Source organism: Seriola lalandi, unplaced genomic scaffold, assembly GCF_002814215.2.
Source record: "Seriola lalandi dorsalis isolate HSWRI2012SDOR001 ecotype SW California unplaced genomic scaffold, Sedor1 jcf7180002054383, whole genome shotgun sequence".
Taxonomy (NCBI): Eukaryota; Metazoa; Chordata; class Actinopteri; order Carangiformes; family Carangidae; genus Seriola; species Seriola lalandi.
In genome coordinates, this window is record NW_019524936.1 from 494,895 (window position 1) to 514,872 (window position 19,978).

At 39.3% G+C, this 19,978-nt stretch overlaps 1 protein-coding gene across 1 annotated transcript; it reads right to left on the reverse strand.

Annotated features, from left to right (window-relative positions):
- Positions 1–911: 911 nt before the first annotated feature.
- On the reverse strand, positions 912–16,628 carry gpam (glycerol-3-phosphate acyltransferase, mitochondrial). The gene is made up of 20 exons (XM_023409140.2): positions 16,471–16,628; positions 16,161–16,280; positions 15,194–15,267; positions 14,162–14,275; positions 13,704–13,853; positions 13,362–13,461; positions 12,870–13,006; positions 12,190–12,289; positions 10,099–10,311; positions 9,798–9,911; positions 9,594–9,679; positions 8,628–8,737; positions 7,532–7,602; positions 6,704–6,971; positions 6,254–6,411; positions 5,734–5,811; positions 5,423–5,560; positions 5,048–5,237; positions 4,316–4,374; positions 912–4,214 (listed from the first exon to the last, which is right to left on the reverse strand). Exons 1-20 carry the CDS (start codon positions 16,552–16,554, stop codon positions 4,098–4,100), a joined length of 2,481 nt encoding a protein of 826 aa, XP_023264908.1. The 5' UTR covers positions 16,555–16,628; the 3' UTR covers positions 912–4,097.
- Positions 16,629–19,978: the final 3,350 nt, after the last annotated feature.

Below are 19,978 nucleotides of genomic sequence, written 5' to 3' on the forward strand. Positions count from 1 at the left end.
GACACCCACTGACTTATGATATGGTGTATTTTGTCAAACAGGCATCAAGTTAAGCTGTGAAGTTAACTGTAGAACTGAAACAATCAGTCCATCAATCAATTAGTTGATTGACACAAAATTATTTGACAATTAAACTGAAAATCAATTCAATTTCAAGCAAACAAAAATACCACATTTAGCATTTTCTGGTTTCAGTATTTGCTGCTCTTCTCTGTCATATATGATCACACACACAGTACTGTGGAAAACATTTTGGCACTGTAGATGTTTAGATTCTTATCCATCAGGGAGGCGTCTGATTGGTCCCAAAATAAATTCTTGCTTTTACTGTGGCAAGTTCTCCAAGATGCTTGAAACAACCAACCAGCCGGGTATGTAAGAAAACTGTAAACAAGTTTTTTAAAGACAAAGGGTGGTCACGCCAAATACTGATTTCATTTATTTTTTTGTGTTTCTTGCATTTTATATAAATTTAGCTGATAAATACAAACTATTATTTCTGAAAGCCTCCTCCCTTTTAGTGCCATACACTTTTACACAGTACTGTGTACACATTGGGTTGAAACAAGGACCACCTCTGCCTTTTTTGGGGACATTCTTCGCATATTTGAGAGTCAACAGTGTGTGGACTGGAAACACTGGATCAAACTGCGCACACTGTGGTTACGTTTTAAGATCATTAAGTCTTAGGCCCCATAATTTAGCAATTTTCCCCACTTCTTCAAATTTTGAATACAAAATGATTGAGAAAGTAATCTGTAGAATAATTGATAATAATTATTGTATGTAGCTCTGCTTCAGTGTTGTGTGCTGGTACCATGCTTCAAAATAGACATAAGTGAAAGATATTGACATTTGATATCCACAGTTACTGTCCCATCCACAAAAAATAAAACGACAGACAAGAGATCTTTGTTAATCTATCATTAATTTATTTAAAAACAAAATCTAATAATGCCAATTGTGCTTTGCTTTGAGAAAGCAAGAACAAAAAAGTGACATTTGTTTTTAGTAGCTGGTGATTCTTCTTATATTAGCCACGAGTTCTCTCCACTTGTGGGTGTATTTTTCTTGAAGTTACAATCTACAGCGTTCTTATGGATTCCTACATGAAATAATCTTTGTTAACATGCACAAAAACACAACAAAAAAACACAAGCAAAGAACACTACAGTGCATTCAAAAGGCACCTGCTCCCCAGACACAGGCATGTATTTTTTTTTATTCTACGAAGTTGTACATAGTTGTAGTGGGATGTTGTTAATGCAGCTTCAGTAGCAATGAGTCTCAACAACCCTCCCCCCACGAGCAGTTCATGAAAACTACATCATATCGTACCGACTCTATCGAGTATTCTACAATATCACACTGACCTTTTTATGGGACAGATGAGATACATTCAAGAGGTAACAATTTTATCTCCTACACAAACAACTATTTTGCTCTTCCACATTAATTCACACACTAGACTGTAAAATACAATTCCCAGGTTAAGCAGAGTTCACATTGAAGAGTCGATGATTAAAGGCGATCAGAGAAAACATGCAGTACAGTACGTATAGTGGTTTTGTCCCGGCGGAGGGCTCCCTCAGTGTGGGGACTTAAAACAGATTTCATGGGCTCAGAAATGCTTTAAATGTCAAAATGCTCCGGCTGAGTTTCAGCATGAACACATGTTTTCTGGACTCACGTTCACATTTCAATAACATACTTTTCTGTTCCTCAACATGCTATAGGTGCCATTTACCAATCCTCAAACAAGTTACCTTTCCCATTCATGGGTTATTTCACATATAGATTTGACAAATTGCATGAAAATATGCGAAGTTTCGATATTAAATAAAGATGTATGGTAAGAAAAAGTATTTAAATTAATTTCAACAAGCAGCGTTGTAGACCATTGTCACCAACTCATTCAGTATAAATATTAATTTTCATTTATACCGTCAGACACCCGATACCCGTTTTCATTTTATTGCCGTGACAGATGATGAATGTGAAGCTCTAACATTCACACTGTCTTCACATCATCAATCTGAGATACTGGGTTAGCGGCCCTCCAATCGTTTCATCAGACTTTCTCTGACCTTTCCAAACACACGCCTTCCTCTTTTTTCATCAGCTGTGTATCATACACCTACATTAAATAGGACGTTAAACCTTTCTGTTTATGATTTAGAATTAAACACATAAGATGAGACCAGAGTCCTGTTGTGTTACTAAGTTATTTTACAATGGAACTGAAAACATCTGCAGCAAAATGCACGGCTTTCTGTGCAGTGAGGCTCCGCTATCGGCTTTTAACACCACTCATGTTTTACTTTGGTAGTTTGGATAAGTTTTTAATTTTCCTCAACACGTTCTGCTACCACAGAGTTTCTATTCCCCGCCTGCCTGACACTATTTATTTTGACATGCATTTTAGAGCAAAAACCTTAAATGATCGGGGTCTACTTGCAGGTAGTTTAAAGTGTGTTTAAACTACATTTTTAGAATATGATTTTGAAAAAGTAAGACAAACGTGCTGGAAAACTGAAGTGAAACATTATTTTAACTGTGAACAAAAAGTATAGGTTAACCTGACAGTTAAGGATGACAGTATTTTTTGTTTTCTGAACCTTTCCTGCTGCTCACAGCAGTCTGTATTTAAAAGTAAACAACTCAAAAGGAGTGAAATGTCCTCCTCCTTTTTTTAAAAAAAGTTTCTTGACAGTACAACAGACAGATGATCTTGTTCTCACTAATAGTTAACTTTCACACACCTGACCTATTGTTCAAATGGATTACATAGTGGACTATGCAGTTCCTCTGTCTGACGAATGCCCAACCATTAGAACAAAACTGCTCTCTCAGCACTGGTGCTATAAAAGGCTTTATACATTGTCTAAATTATACAGGAAAAAATGGTGGTAATCCCAAACCTCTGCTGTCCCTGAAAAGCATGACCAAAGAGTTTCTGAGCTCGTTGCATTTGAACGTAAGTGGATGTGATGGCTGGTATTAAGTATTTTTAAGTGCTGTGCTATGTAACATTCATTGAAAAGTGAAAATGGTGTTGCGCAAACACAAAGATCAAAGTCACTCTTCATCAAAACGCATGATGAAATGTGTAACTGAATGCACTTAGATGTTAGTGGTTTGAATGCACTTAACTGTAGATGCTCGTGTTTAGGCTTCAACGAAACTTTGAACAGGTACGTTTTGTGTTTGCGAAGTAAATATTTTTGAATAGCTGAACTGCTTTGCTGCTTATTGTTTTGATATCTTAAACCAGTAACTGTGCAGAGTAACTGGCCTTAACTTGTTTGCACGGAGGATTAGATTTTTACAGATATTATTTTGTAAATGAAAATTTGGATATGTACGCATTTAGCAGGGACACTGTATCTCCCAGCAGTCAGCAAATCTTTGATTTAATTTTTCTATGTTATTAAATTTGATGACACCAGAGTGCATGTATCTAAATGCACTGCAAATGAGAGACTTTGCGTTTGCGGCCTATGTACAGGAATTTGTTTTCAAAAGTTCACAAACTACATTTTGTTTTCTACTGTACGATAACAGTGTGCACTGGAGAGAATACTGCAGTTTTACAAACAAGCAGAAAGAGTTAACATAAAAATATCTTTGTCGTTGGTTATGTTTACCATTATTTTCTATGCATATTTTGCTTGTTAACTTGTATAGACGAACGGCAGCTTCTTTTGTTCGGATTGCTGTAAAAGTGATTCTTATTTACTAACCTGCTTCGGTATATTTTCTGATCGTTTAAAATCTTGATCATATTAAAACCTCTTGACGTCACTGGTAAAGTTCACAAAGAGAAGATGATTCCTAGAAGTACCTCTTCAAAGCAACGATACATGTGTTTTATCAGCTGCACAGTTCTAAGACAGGGAGTCATAGACTGGAACAAAAAAGGGAAGACTGGCTTCAAGTCTCTTCCAGCTAACAGCTAACAGTTAGCGGCTTTTACATGAAGGCACTTCCTGGTAAAGCTTTCCACAGAGTAGCACCTGGGATTGTTTAGAAGTAACCAGTAGAAGCCCTTTATTGGAAGGAGCCTGGAGTCTGAGCTGGTCTGAAAGGTGTCTTGGTCACAGAAGTGTGAAACCTAAGATGTACTGCAGGAGTTTGTTCCGATTGGCCTGAGGTAGAAAGGTGCTGCTCAGCTCCAGAGTGGTCACCTTGTTCTCTCTCCTTTCCTTTAGGACCTACAGAAAAATGACAACACAAGAGGAACAACTTAACTCCAGCTGGAGGAAACTGATTTATTAACACTACAGCGCATTTCAATAATTCAACACAATCTTACCCCGAGCTCTTTGAATGTCCTCACTGTGTTCTTAACCAGGTAATGAGTTGCACTTTCACCTGAAAATAAAGAAAGTAGGATTACAAAGGATTCAGACATTCTAATATAGATATTCTAGAGCTCATTAATGAATTTATATTTCTGAAAAATGTCACAATGTATTGCTTTATGTAATCTGCAGTTAATTTACAGTTTTGGATCTGAGTCATTTTTGCCATTGGACCTGGCTCTGTCCATATTACAGTCTAGGGTTAGTACATTAGCTGCAGTACTTAATGTGGTTTAATACAAATTCTATTTTAATGATCCAAGCGCATGGTCTAAAGTGCATGGAGGAAGTGCATTTAACGGTCGCAGCGCCACGCACATGGTTCTCTTAATTAATCATGGGAGTGTTTTTTTGCGTAAAAATGAATAAATCAGAGTGCTATTTCCCATTCCCTTTAAAAGCCAGGCTCTCTCTCTTTCTTTTGACTGACCCTGAAAGGTTTATTTACAACCACGGAAAGCAAGCAGGTTAAGAAACCTTTATTCTGTATGTCTATGATCTCCTCTGCTCTGTTTCAGTACCAGCAGGGACCTACACACAACAAACAGCGCAGCTGGAGTTGAATTGGTCAGTGTGTTTATTTTTTAAGAACTTAGACTTGGATGATGGATTTCAGGGAATAATGTGCTGCACTTTTTCATGCAGTGTATAGTGCTGTATGTGGGCAAAAATTTCAGTGTTACCATAAGCAGCAACTCCTCTCTCTGTGCGCGTGAGCAGGTATCTGAAGAGCCTCTGGGTGTAGTCGGACTCAGCCATGGGCTGACTGAGACTGTGGACGAAGATCGCTGCCCCACTGTAGGCCTCCAGCACTGGGCTGAGCAGCCGCTGAAGGAAGACAAAGAACTCCTGGTGCTCTGCAGAAACGCTCACCTGATTGACAGAAATCAAAAAAAAAAAAAAAAAAAACAGTGAGAGAAAGTCAGTGACTAGATGCTGCCTCGTCAAACACAACTTGAAAAGAGTTCTGGAGGTTGGACAGTGCACGTTTTAATGTGCCACGGTGGCAATTCTGTTACTTTTAATAAAACTGTTTAAAATAATAATTTAAATTAGACCTTCAGGTAGCGATCTCTCTGCTCCTCTCCAAAGTCACTGTCCTCATCCTCCTCATCACTTCTCCAGGACAGGGGTTCAGGGAACTTTTTGGGCCAAGGTTCGTCTGTGGGGCTGGGACTCAGTTCCTCTTGGTCCTCCTGACACACACACAAACAAACAAATTAGACCATCTGGGCAATGGAAAAGTCCCATAAGCAATTACAGTTAAGAGCACTTCCCAAGATGTTCACCGTGAGTCAGCTTCCAACATTTGTCACAGTGGTTACTGCCAGTTTTATCCACCAGCAGTGAAGTTGGTGTGTAAACTGACCTCTGCTACGTAGAGAACTCCATACTGGATCAGCCGGGTCACTGCATCATGGAAAACCTGGTAAATAGTCTGGCAAGGCTGTGGGGATGGAGAGGAAGTGAGACAGGGAAACATGGAAGGAAACATTTGGATTTGTGTGTTAAAATCTCCGTCAGCAACAACAGCAACAACCAACATTTAGTCAAATCTAAGAGTCTCAAAGCAAATATCAACAGTAATACCGCTGGACTGAACCTGCCGATAGGTTATCAATAACTTTAATTCAGACCATTTTCAGAGAAGAAATAAATACAAGGATTCAGTGTCCTCCTATTTGAAAAAAAAAAGATCTGGCATAAGTGGTGCCCTGGCATTGGATTATTAATCAATTTTAACGTAAAGACCATTAAGAGTAAAGGCTTTTTAAGAGTAGAGTTTTAGAGTAGTTATTGTTTTTCCTCTAAATGTTTTCATTACATGATTGACTCATTATGTACAATTAACATAGTCTACAAAAGTGGGAACAAAAGGCGGGACTTACAGGCGCCACCGCCACCTCATTGGTAAGGAAGTGGGAGAGCCCGGCAGCTTTGCGGATGAGTCTTTCCTGACTGAGAAGGAGGCTACTGGGAACATCAGACTGGTGATTGGTCTCTGATTCCACGACCAGCTCTCGCTGCAGTGACAGGATGCTGCAGGCTGGAGACAAATGATGGCAGCAATTTAGTGCAGGAAAAACTGTGACATCTCAGAATAGGGGAGCTTGATGGTATCAATGAACTTTCTAATCACTAGTCTAATCACAACCAGTTATCTGACCATCAGCTCTACACCTACATATTTCTTTCAAAAACATTAAAGCCTTTCTTTCTAGGTAGGGGTAGAGGATTTTTCTATAGAAGAGCAGGTGTTGTGACACTTGATGACAAAGATCAGTGATACATGAGGGTGAACACAGAACATGAACTAACAACTTGCTGGCTCAACATACCAATGATTGCATCAGAAATGAAGACATGGAAAAGGCCATTGCTGTAGAAGTTGAGCTCGAATAGCGCTGGCACAGTTTGGCTGGGGGCGATAGTGAACTCGCCATTGCGATTTGCACTGCTGGTCACGTTGACACAGTTTCCCAGGAGGTGGAGGGCACGCATGACCACATCCTCCGAGTTCCCCGAAAAGCCCAGGTCAAAGTCCCGTGAGAGGATCTCCTCCTTCATGTTGAAGAAGTCTTCCACCAGCTTTGACAGCACCACCCCCTGGAGCAAAGAGGAGGAAAACACAAGCTCAAAAAATTTGAAAAAAAGAAAAGAAATGTGGATCATGTCCAGAAACTGGCGACTCCATAAACTAATCAAAGCCAAGATTCAGGACAACAAAATTCTTGGCTCAAGTTTGTTATATGTGGCACTTGCCAATTCCTAAGGACAGAAAAGACAATTTCAGCTAATTGTTTTCCACTGTCACCCACTTACATCAGTGTGCCTGCAGAGGGCAGAGGCCCACCACTAATGTACAGAGATGATGAGAGTGGATGCAGGAAGAGCAAGCTCTCTAATGGAGAGAGACACTCATCACTACCATGCAGGTGTATGTGACATTTGGATCACCTTGGTGTAAGGGAGGAAAGCATGAGTTAATGGGGGGAAAAAAAGAGAAACACAAACAGGAGAAGAAATCTGGGGAACAGATGTGGGAAAACACAAAAGAAAAAGGGATTGTAGAGGATGTGGTGGAAGTGGTGGTGGGACTGTCATGCAGGTTCGAGAACAGCAGTAAAGGAGGAGATAGAGGGGAAATGAAAGACGGCCAGACTTACCTGTCTGTGTCTGTACAGCAGCAGACAGGCCACAATGTGGGTAGACATGATCGCTGATGACTTATTAGCCGCTGTGAGGTAGATACAAAGATGGCATAATGAGCAACGATAATAATATCAAAGCAAGTTTGCAGCTGATTAGTCTTAACTATGTTGGAAAGTAATGCCACGCAGCTGGAAGGCAGATAGTAGAGCTCAAACCTCAGACTATGAATACATGTAACTCTTCACCTTTTAAAAATGGCAGTATCCGTACCTATTTAATTTTTATTTCCAAGACAATAATATGATAACTGTGCCAGACATCAACAATGATTGAAAAGTTCTCAAATTTTATTCACTTGGCATCTTACTGACTTAAAAACTAAATGATATAAAAGTGTACAATAAACCAGTGTCTTAGGTACAACTGAGGAGTTTCTTTCAAGAAACACAGGGTTAAAAAGATCCAAAAGGGTTGATTACATTGATACAATATTCGTGGGGCAGTGAAAAGAATATAATGCTATGCATGTGTCCGTGGACATCGGTTAAAATCGGTCATCTTAAGCGTAGTTCAGGTTCAAGGGAGTAAAACATTTGTGAGCACTGGTACTGCATTCCTCCCTCTTCTGCTTCTCTATCCTCCCCTTCTTCCTATTGGCTAAAAACAACATGCCATCCAGCTGGAGACTCTGTGATTGGTGGAGCATTTAAAGAAAAAAAAAAAAAGCAGCTGAATGAGCTGGGGAGAACCGGTTTGTGTAGTGCCACCCTGGGGCAAAACACCTTGAGTGATGTGAGGCGGATGGACTGATGCAGTGCTGCGTTGGATTTCAATTAAAGAGGCAGTGTGATGGATGGCATTTCGTGAGAGCTGCCTTTTCTCCACTAAGCAGGTGCACCTTTAACACAAGATGAAAGGAGAGCCCTGTGCTTACGAAAGATAAAAGGAGTGCCTTGAGTGAGATGTGATTTTTTTTACTTTTAAATGAATGTGGCATCCTGGTGGGTTTGCGATGGCTCATGACCTCTGATCACACAGAAACATTACAGACAATACGTTTCCTGTAAACAAGTAGTAAAATCACTAGCTGTGTGATTGTGAATTTCTTACTGAAGAGGACGTGCTTGGCCAGGTTGTTAATGAGTTGTCGCCTGAAGATGTCATCGGGCAGCTCTCTGTTCATCTGCTCCTCCTGCCCCTCAAACAGCTGAGCATCAGGCCTGAGAGAATAACAGTAACAACTAAGCATGTAAACACACAGTTGGACAATTGTTTCATTATGTTGGCTTGATATAGTATGAAGACTTAAAAAAGTGGTTATGATGTCACAACAAACACCAGCTCATTTCACTCATCGGTTTCCTTTTCTCGCTCTTGTTTAACAGAGGCTTATAATAAGTAACATAAGATGCTGAAGGGTTTGAAATTGAAAACCATCATAACCTCTATGACAATTAAAAACCACAAGTATACATGTTGTTACATTACTTACATAATAGTTAACACTGCATTACCCTGTCCTGTACACTACTTTCCTGCACCATGGCTGCAAAAAACTGCAAACCCTTGTGTTTTAAATAAACATTAGTCTGAACTGAATTAAGCTTATACCTATTAATTAATAATCGACATTTGGTAAAATGTTAATTATTAATTATTAATTAATAATTTACCATTACCCTCTGTGGGGCTGTTTCTGCTCACTTTCAGTCTCTTTTATTTCTGGACATATGTCATATATTTTCATGACAGGACAGAGTGTTACTGTAAGTGCTGTAGAGAACTTTTAATGAAATAGTGTTTGAGCCGCCAGGATGGAAAGCTGCTGTCTTTGTGGACGTACTAATCAACAGTATCAGTTTTATTATAAGGGGACGGCGCTGAACTGAAATGACCCCTGCCAATGAACTCAAGTGGTGTGCTCAGATGTCAGATAACCCTGACCATGCTATGAATTAGCAGGAGGGAGAAGTCAAGTGTGGACACGAGGGTTCATAATGTTACAGGTGCATGTGCACTGGGAGGACGAAGATCTCAGTGTTTTTTAGGGTGGGGAGTGTGTGTGTTTGCACTTACTGTGCAGAAATAATGGTGGGCATCAAGGTGTGTTCGAGGGACTCTGGTGGTGGAATATGGCGGCTTCTCTGAGTGCCCAGGTATTCCTGTATTAAATATACAAATGGTGCATTACAAATACAAACTAAGAGTGATAAACCCAGCTATAAGTAGTAGTCGCACTTCTATTGATATGAACGCTGACATGGATCTGAGATCAATCACCTTCAGGGAGAAGGGCTGGTTGAAGTCAACTCGGACACAGCCATAGTTCTTCCTCAGCATCCTGAACACTCCACATGCTATTCCCCACAAACTCTCATTCTTCTTGGGCTTGCCCTGTAAGGATCGAGAAGTTTCATTACTTTCTATATGAATTACTTTCATTAATGACTTAACATTATCAAAATATGCCACAAATTCCAAAGCCAAACAAAATTAAATTCCAGTGTGTGCATGTGTGATTTTTTTTTTTAATGACGAAGCAAAAGTGCACACAAACAACAGACACCATCCAAGCACTTACCAACTGCTCACTGTTGTAGTTGCCCTCAATAATGCGGTCGTAAGAGATGCCAACTGGCACCACCAGGACATCTGCGATGGACCCAGTACACAGTGTGTCTACCACGATGGACAACATGCCTGCACGTGCTGTCGATGGCTTACCGCTGCGGGAGCGTGTACCCTCCAGGTAGACCTCCAAAAATTGCTGCTGACGCAACAACTCCTCTGTGTACTGAAGGACAGAGTGAAATGTCCGAGTGAGAAAGGTGGCATAAAGGTGAAAGAAACAAGGCCACACTACATCTTAGAAGTGAGACAAATGTGCAATCACTGTGTGTAAAGGTCATAACACTTTTGGTAAAAATCCAATTTTCAGTATATTTTTGACATTAAAAAACAACATCGACTCTATTACAAGGTGGAAGTCAAGCAAAGTAAAGGCTGTGCAGCTGCTGTATATGCAGCCTGAATACAAGTTAAAAACAATTGGTGGTCACCAACAGTTTGACCCCATCACTTTGCAAGGAACTGGGCACATGCCAAAGAAGACGTGGTGTGCAATGGTGTCCTCCTGAGAACAGTGTGTACACAGCTGTCTCTTGCTATGTAGACACTTTTGAGAAGAGGCGCTTTGTCCTGAAATAGCTTCTAGGCTGCGGCATTTAGAGTAAGCCATGAAGAGGATAGACATCCAGACATTTAGGTTCGGCTTTCACGAGTGCAACCAGAGTTAGAACTGCACAGTCCGTTTTTTTTACTGCTTGTACTTCTGCCTGTGGAAGAGTTTGGCTAATTACATTTCTGTGAGCGACAGAGGAATGCCGGATTGAAATCTTATCTTCTATCAAAAGGAAAGTACTGCTTGGTCCACTTTTCACAACAGCAGCAAATTTGTATACTCTGTTTGGTGGGATGTGTGATAAACTAGTACAGTGAGTACAAGTACAAGGGGATAAAGATGCATGTATGCATGTATGTAGGTCATCATTTCAGCTGCTCATGTCTTCAGCTGATAACACCTATCTTACAGGAAAAAGAACAAACTTATCTTAGAGGGACAATACACAGTCTGTGTTGCGTTCATTATTCTCAACTCTCCCACAAACTCCAGCCATTCTTAATTCTGATAGACTTGTATAATTAAGTAGATCCATTAAGTTGCCTAGTTATTTGTACAAAGCATGCTTAGAGTCTTCATGCTACAAGCAGCTTACGATGAGCAAGCATTAATATTAACATTAATAGTAATTCTCATTAGTTCTACTTCAGGTTTTCTCATTAGCAGAAACTTGTTAAGCCACATTATCCAAATACAAGAGCTGAACAAAAGGTACAAATTCCAGTTTTAATCAGCCACTTCTTTCTCATGCAGCCTACTCAAAAAGCTTTTGCACCAGTGCCTTTCTCGAGTTGCAAAATGCACACATCAGGATGGAAATACATTTAAACCAGGGTCACAGTTGGAAAGGCTTCAATGGTTGGGCAAAAACTATGCTCACTGCATGTTAGGTGGTTGTATTGACACTGCTTTAAAAAATGAAACAAAACTCTTTTGGACAATTCAAGATAAAACAAATGTTTACTAAAATGGACATAAATATCAGCATCTACTGCTCTTCATGTGATAATGTATACCAATAATTCAGTTACTGACAATGCACCCAAGCGGGTTAGGTTTAGTTTGAAGAAGAAAGTAAAATTGACAGCATCGGTACAGTGAAGAAGAGCAGCATATTTCAGCCAAATACCATTTTAGTTTTACAGCAAACATTACAGGATTGTGGTGATTTGGTGATGCATAACTTTTGCTGTAATGTGCGAATGCGAGCCATAGCAAGGACGCAAATGTGGAAAGCATATAAAGGAACACCAGAAAGAGAAAAAAATTGCCCAGCTAACATTGTATAACAAGAGCTTTTAACTCTGCCTGTCCATCACTCAGGAATGAAAAGAGCAATGAGGAGAAAAGCATGAAGACAACCTGCAATTACATAATGACACATTATAAAAAAAACAAAAAAAAACCCAAACCCACAGGCATTAACTGAAATCATCAGTATTATGTAAACCAGCCTTTACTGTAGAAGATAAATAGACTCATGGGACTTACTGCATGTAAGAGTGATCTGTACAAAACATCTTTCTTCCCATCTCCTGTCTCCTCCATTTTCCGTCGTATGAAGAATCCTCCCAATTTACGGATCAGAGTGCTGGGGTGGGGGAAAAAAAGAAGTTTGTATCTAAACATTTTCTGCTGTTACTCATAGATTTCTACAATTTTTAGTGCAGAATTTGTCAGGTTTGTATCTTTATAACATTCTTTTTCAATTAGTTTTTAAAAACATTTTCTTCATTTCCCTAATTTTTCCTTTCCCGTATCCTGTTACCGTTTGATACCTTCACTGCCCTTAGCAGGAATTTCATCCTTTCTTAATCCAGAAGCATGAGGTTTGTAATTTTGTAATTCTGTTGGTTTAAATAAAGATGGATCAGGTTAATACTTTTGGGGCCTTTATCGCAAGTACCCATGCACTATAAAAGATCACTATGATTGGAGGCAGGTTAGAATAAAACTGGTTTACAACCTGTTGTCAGGACAGCTGCCTGGTTATTTAAATTCCCTCAATGTAAAATCACTGCTTTAGTTAAGCTGACATTCCTCACTGGTCTATTTCCAGGGAATTCCCTTTCTTCTGATATCAAACTCATTGTTGTCTCTTCACCAACAGAGAACAGAAGGACGCTTTATTTCTAGATCAAACTTGACATGCGGCTTCATGAGGCTTTTACCTGAGGATAGGGATGCTTAGGTTGTTTCCAGCAGCGATGTGTGGGGCTTTGATGTTGTGACAGAACAGGATCAAGGTGATGAGCAGGTAGTCAATGTGGGATTTGTGAACAGGGAGGAAGACCATGGGCACATTTTGCTGTAAGGACAAGATAAAGATGATTTTTTAAATAAACACAGGCAATTACTCAATGCAGACAAAACCTATCCAGACAGTGGATATGTCAGAACAAAACTTTGTCTTCTAATTTGTTTTTTTTTTTTTTTTCAGACTGCACGAATGATAATATTAAGTAAGACTGCATACATATAACAAAAAAGCCCTGTTATATATGTATGTATAAAATATATTTGTGGTGTGCCTGTCAGACATTGTGTTTAGCTGTCAAAACTATACAACTATGTACATGAAAAAACACTTTCTTGTACATTTTGTGGAGCAGATCATGATGTGGCAGCTCAATCCAATTTCTGTGTGTGTGCTTGTTACTAACCTCTGTAGCAGCTTTCTTGACCATTTCCAGCTGACCTTTATGGATCTGGATGCTCCAGAAGAAACCATTAAAGAGCCTGAGGAGGATCCATCCTGTCATCCTGAACAAAAAGAAAAGTGAAGATACAGAGGAAAAAAAAAAATCTGCAATTGTTGCCGTGGTCCAATTTAGTGTAAGGTAACATTCTGCAGTACAGTACATGTGACAACAGTACAATGAAAGAGTGTTTTCTGTGGTTTCCTCTACAGGGTTGGGTAAAGGTGTTGCAATATTCCTATAAGTCTGGTATTATCAATCAATAACTATAAAGCAACTGAGATAAGATTTCTGTTGTTCATATACCTGATAAAGGCTGGTGAAATGTTGGCCACCATCTCCTGGAGGAAGGCCCTGGCTTTCTGCTTCACTTTACTGACAGCTTTGTGCTCCTGGCCAGACTGGCTGGCTGCAGCATCCAAATCCGTGGCTACGTTCACAATAGCCGTCTCCACTCTGCAATCAACAAATGCAATTTGCAAACATGAGGCTGCATCTTTTAGCCAACAAACCCCATCATTCAGAACACATGAATGCCGATATCTCTTATCAGAATTTGACTCAATCAGGTCTACTTTTGTACACTTCATCCCCAACTGTAATTACTGAATCACTTTTTGAATTTTTTTAATAACACTGACATTGCCAAAGACAGGGGATTTATTCCTAAAAGGGCTATCACATTGTCTTGTTGTAGTATAACATGCTCTTGATGGAACTTTGCTACAATTCCAGTAAATATCTCTTGTTACATCGACTCCTACCTGCCATTGTTGAGCACATTGTCCACCACGTTCCGAGCAAACATGTCCTTGTTGACGTCTCTCTCCATTACAAACAGCACATAACTCAGCCTGCGTGCCAGCCAGCCCCGCTGTCTGCATGCGCACACACAGACACATATACCAATGAATATGAAGAAAAATATGACACATACTGTGTGTGAACATATATTAATACATGCAGTTAAATGATTTGTATAGAATATCATTTAGAAGCTGTGAACACACCTCACTGTCTGTTTCACTCAAATACACTTAAAACAACAGGTATAATTTAACTCAGTTAAAGAAATGACTGTCAGCTATATTTGGTTTCACAGATTTCCTGGTAATTTAGCAGGAACCAGAGAGCAGCCCCGGCTGACATATCCATTACCTCGAGCTTTCACAACAATGACAATGGCTATGTTAAGGTCAGGTATCACAAAACTGATTGTATTAGACAAAACTAACAATACTAACTTATCCATATTGACTACAGCCCATGTTGGCTCCGGGATGTCGCCATTTACACGCTTATCAGTGCAGAGTAAAAACTAGATGTTAATGTATTTCAGCTGCAATTTGGTGTATGATGACAACTGCACCTTCATTAAGGTACTTGTCATGGACTGAGAAAGAGCAAGATGTCTGGATTAACATCAAGCTCATGTTTATATTGTTTGGCGCTGAGGCATCGAGATGTGTTTTCGAGTTTTGCCTGCTAAGGTCAGTCACTGGATGCATGTGTCCAGTGTCCACTGAAACACTTTAAATAATTCATCTGTCTTTCCAATGTTTCACAGATCAGTCTTCTTGACATATTATACACAGGTTGTTAGGAAGGCCAGCACCTGTCTGTAATGTATTGACTATACTATACAGGAGGGGTTTCAGCTCTTGCTCGTGTTGCCAGGCACAAAGGGGAATTAAAAGGTCATCAGATGCCAAAGCAACATGCGAAAGCTGGACTGCTCTGGGTAAAATACCATTGGAAGGAAGTGATACTGTAGCAGCAGATTTTGCTTTGGTTACCTGGTGTGGGTCTCATTGATGTAGATGACGTTTCGTAATCCCAGAGATGGAATACTGGGGTTGAACAGCCTCTCCTGCAACAAAACCAAAAATGATTACTAACAAGAAGAAAGAGACTAGAATCAACAACATAACTTGAACCCAGAGCCTAAGACACACTGACAGGTTTACTAATTTAAGCGATTAACATACTGAATACTAGGGTTAGGGTAATTTAATTTATTTGTCTTTGACAAGTACTTGGCTCATTGCAGAGCTTAACGACCCTAGGCCACCAATGTGACATCTTGGGAAGTTCCACAAAGTCAGTCTGCTCTGATTTTGCTTTGCTTTACAGCTTGTTATATTGTTATACAGTAATTCTTGTGCTCATGCCAGAAGTTAGAGCGTGCATTTCAATTTCATTGGCTTGTCACATTCAAATGTATTAACCATTTTGTTTTTACCATTGCAGCAGGAAAACTCTCTACTCTGTAACTTTAAGTAGTGCTTTGCAAGTTTTTAAAGAAATATGTTAAATATGTTAAATAGGTTTAAAAATACCTGTTTTCTGTGGGCTGTTGCTACAAATTTGAATGCCCCAGGAAAGTGTTTATAGCATCTTTTAGACAAATACCAAGCAGGATTTTCAGTCTGATCATGTAAATATTGTGAAAACTAGCAAACTGTTGCAAATCTTGCAAACTGTGATACGAAGCTTGCTGGAGCTTGGAATAAGAATGCACTTTAGAATTACACTTGAATATATAGAAGATGTGAAAGTCGTTTCTCCAAAATACATTTAAATGTTCAGTGGACTTCAGCCATTGAATAACAATAAATTGTTAATGGCAGATGCAGTCTACTGCGTATTGATCTCCTTTTTCTTAACGATAAACATTCACACTGGAAAAAGAACAATAAACTGGACCTGACTACAGTCCAGCAAATGAACTCATGGAGTTAATTAGCTGTGGTGTAACATTACCCAGCTCTGTGGTGTGCAGGAGTGACAGCAGCGGCCCACAAAGGGCCTCTTTCTGTTCAGCAGGCCCTCCTTCCACGTGCTGGTAACACAGCGCAGGACGGAGGGGCTGGTGCTGCGGTCCTTGAAACAAAGCCACACACAACAATCATTGAAGGTAAAGGAATAACACACCACACATCAAAGGGCCTGTTCTATATATGCATATGCAATGCTAAGACAAGATTAAATGGCTATGATCTGACAAGACGTGCAACGCTGATCCTATAATGGCATTAAGGAGATGAATAGTTGATCTGGGTCTGTAGCTTACCGAGTCATCATTGGGATGCTTCCAGCGGTTACACCACTGTTCTCCATTGTTGACCTGCAGCAACAAGCCATCTGACAGCTCCATATTCTCTGCTGTCCTTTGCTCTCCCTCCAGATCACACACCACTAGCTGGTAAGCTGTCAAGACACAGGGATATTATCAGCTTTAATTTGAAATTATTTCAATACAGCCACCATTCCAGGCAATCTGCAAGTTTTCATATTCTAAGTGTGAGTACTGTCATCAGATAACGTCTTAATTCACTTATTGTGTGGCACCACATGTCAGTCAGATCATACTTCACATAGACCACATGAGCATCTTAATGAGAAACTACAGACAAACCATGGGTAGATTACAGCAGGCTGAAAGTGAAAGAAGGATGTCCAACTCCTAGTGTACTTACTGGCAATATTAGAGAACCTCATGATTTTAAACTCAAAGGTTTAATGATTTTTTTTATATTTATAAATGAACTACACCTCCTGTCAGTCTTACCCATGTGTGCTGTCAAAACCTCATGCACTTGAAAGGTAAAAGAATAATCAACACTGCAGAGTAGTAGATGAAGCTCTCCAAAAGCTGCAACATCAGCTACCAAATGTCACCTGCCTCTTTTTTGTCATAAACCAAATATAGAAATGTGGGCCCCACCCACATGATGCATCACCCTGCTAGTATGAAGTAGTTAACTGTTACCTGTTTGCTCCTGTTAGGCCAGATTTTCCATGTACTGTCAGGGTTACTTTGTTTTGCTCATGTACCCTCTGGGTACAATTTATTGGCTGGTCTACTGTGGTTCCAATAACTGACAACAATCCATAACACACCCAAACATCTGACGTGGAACAGCCTTTGTGAAAAACCAGGTGACAGGTGACAATCTTACTTAAAAGATGAAACTATTATGTAACTGAAATGGCGGGATTTATGTAAATTGGTTTTTACCTTTTGCCTCACCCTAAGCACATTTCATTTGTTTAAGTCTTTGTCTTGTTTTGGTAGCACTTCTGCTTGTGAGCTATTTTAAATAAGAGGATGCTACACTTCACAAGCGGGGCAAAGACTTCCTCATTTTAACAAACACCAAAACATCTTCAAACACCTGACTTTCCTACATGTCAACTTTACTCTCACACTCAAACAAACTTTGTCAAACTAAATTGTTTCTTATTAAAGATAAATATTAATAAAGTAGTGTTCAATAATTTTGCAACAAAAGCAAAAATAAAAAGAAGCTGTAGTTCCATTCCACTTACAGGTTACTTTTAGACAGTTTTCCTGTGAGTAAACAGTACTGGATGACTTTAACTTCAGCTGATACTCTAAATTCAAAATGTCAAAAACACACCCCATCAAGTGGTGCAGCTCTGTCATACATCAGATAAGGGAACCTGGACCACTACACAGGGATGAGTTAGTATAGCACTGTAAGGTTAGTTAACTATTACATGGATTCCATTATTCAAAACCAAAATTTATCTGCATTTAAACTGTGTACGCTAAACATAAATATGCTATCACACCTTTGTGCTATGTGGTGCACAGCTAGTCTACAATCTTTAAATGGCTTCAGAAAGTTGATGACAGGAGTATTTACCCAGATCAGGGCTGAGGTATTTTGACATTAACTTTAGACTTTAGACTATATTGATGTATTTATTTTTGTTTTAGTTTATGTTGCATAATTGATTTATTTGACTGATGTTTTGTGATGATTTTCTGAGGATGAAAAATACAATTTCAGGTCATTATGTGACCTGAGATGACCACATAAACATCACACACTGTCATACAGTATGTAGGTTATTGTCTTGCAAACACTTTGTTACACTTGAGGTGTGTAGCACCTGGGCCCCAAATACCTACAAAGACAAAAAAAACTCATTGCCGTGGTCTGCCTGTGGTTTCCCTGTTGTTTTCTGTCAAACTATAAACAGGTTACTGATGTGGTCTGACACACTGCACTTGGTTTGTTTGGTCCCCCATTCTAAACATTTCAGTGCTTTTGTGAAGATACTTATCTGAAGCCCTGTGCAGGAATGGCAACAGACCATAACCAACAAATCCATCTTTGGATAATGTTAGGCTTTCCCTTCTACCAACATGTTAACTCTACTATGCACCAGTTAACTGTTTTCCTGACACATGACTATATCACTCAAGTCAAACATATATCCTGCACAGATTGCACAAATAATAGATCACAATAATATATGAATAAGTCAGATAGCGTATTAAGGTTTTCCAAAAATCCGGGTAAGGCCATATCTGGAGGTTCCTACGCAGGTCAAGAAGCTTACATGCACAGACACCTAATCAAGAGGCTTTTATGCTGTTTTGGTCAGACTTGTCTGAATTGTTAACTGAAGCAATAATTCAAGTTTGAAAGCAAAAACACTCAAACTGCAAAGAGAACATGTTTGAAGTGAAAGTGAATATCACATATTCAGATTCCGAAGTGCTTAATACGGGTTTAAAGAAACTACTGGAAACAATAATTCACAAGTTTCATGATGAACATTTTGTTGTAATAAGGAATTGAAGCTACTGCTATACCAAACTATTTGCACATTAACAATAAATTGCAAATTGCACGTAGAGTCAAGTGGCCTATAGAGACATGTAAAAAGTGCAAAGAGAGTGCAAAGGTAATTAACAGAAAACAATGCAGCCAGTGGCCTTCATTAGTTTGGAAACAGGTTAGTGAGTCATTCTATGAATGAAGGCTCTCACACCAACATTGTACAGCATGTGCATCAGTTAAGGGACAATGCAACCCATCTTTCTATGAAAAATAAGCCCAAAGGAGGTAGCTGACCTACACTGCTCTTGGCAAAAATGTTCCTGCCGAACTGGTGTCCAGCGGTGAATGAATGCACTTTGCACTGTTGTCTTCATGTTGTGTTGTGATGGTAGTAGGTGATATGCACACTGATGAGGGAAATTGGGTTTTCAAAAGGGTGAATGACCGAGAGTACTCCACTTGATGGGGTGACTTTGTTGGAAGCAAAACAAAGAAGTTGAAGAATGAAGAACTGTGAGGATTAGGTAACAGGTGATGGTAACCTTAATAAAACATAACTTTTCCATGCAAGTAAATATACTGGCTATTGTAGAGTAATACTATTATGACTATAATGTAATTTTTCTAGTCTTCGCGTGACAAAAATGTCTTATGTGATATCCATCTTAGCATCCAAATCATATCCAATCAGAACATTGTGTCAGCATGATCAAGTTTAGAGCTTTTTAGGAGGGCAGCAATAATGCTTTTGAAGCACATACCAATATCCAGTATTTATCAACCTACATCAGCTGATGCAGGCTTGAATCTTCTTTGCAGACAGGCACATATTAAGGAAACAATGGCTTTCCTTATGTTTTAGATTTTTTTTTTTTTATTCTTACTAACTTTACAATCAAGAGACGCCCACCAAGAAAATATCACAAATATGGCACAATCTGCTAATTATCAAATTAAAGTGGACACATACACGTTTTCAGT

Coding starts and splice junctions, on each gene's coding strand:
- gpam (XM_023409140.2), bottom strand. CDS start 16,554: ATGGAGCTGTCAGATGGCTTGTTGCTGCAGGTCAACAATGGAGAACAG. Junction 5,812..6,253: donor ATGAGGTGGCGGTGGCGCCT/GTAAGTCCCGCC, acceptor CCATCCCCACAG/CCTTGCCAGACTATTTACCA. Junction 4,215..4,315: donor GGACATTCAAAGAGCTCGGG/GTAAGATTGTGT, acceptor ATTTTTCTGTAG/GTCCTAAAGGAAAGGAGAGA.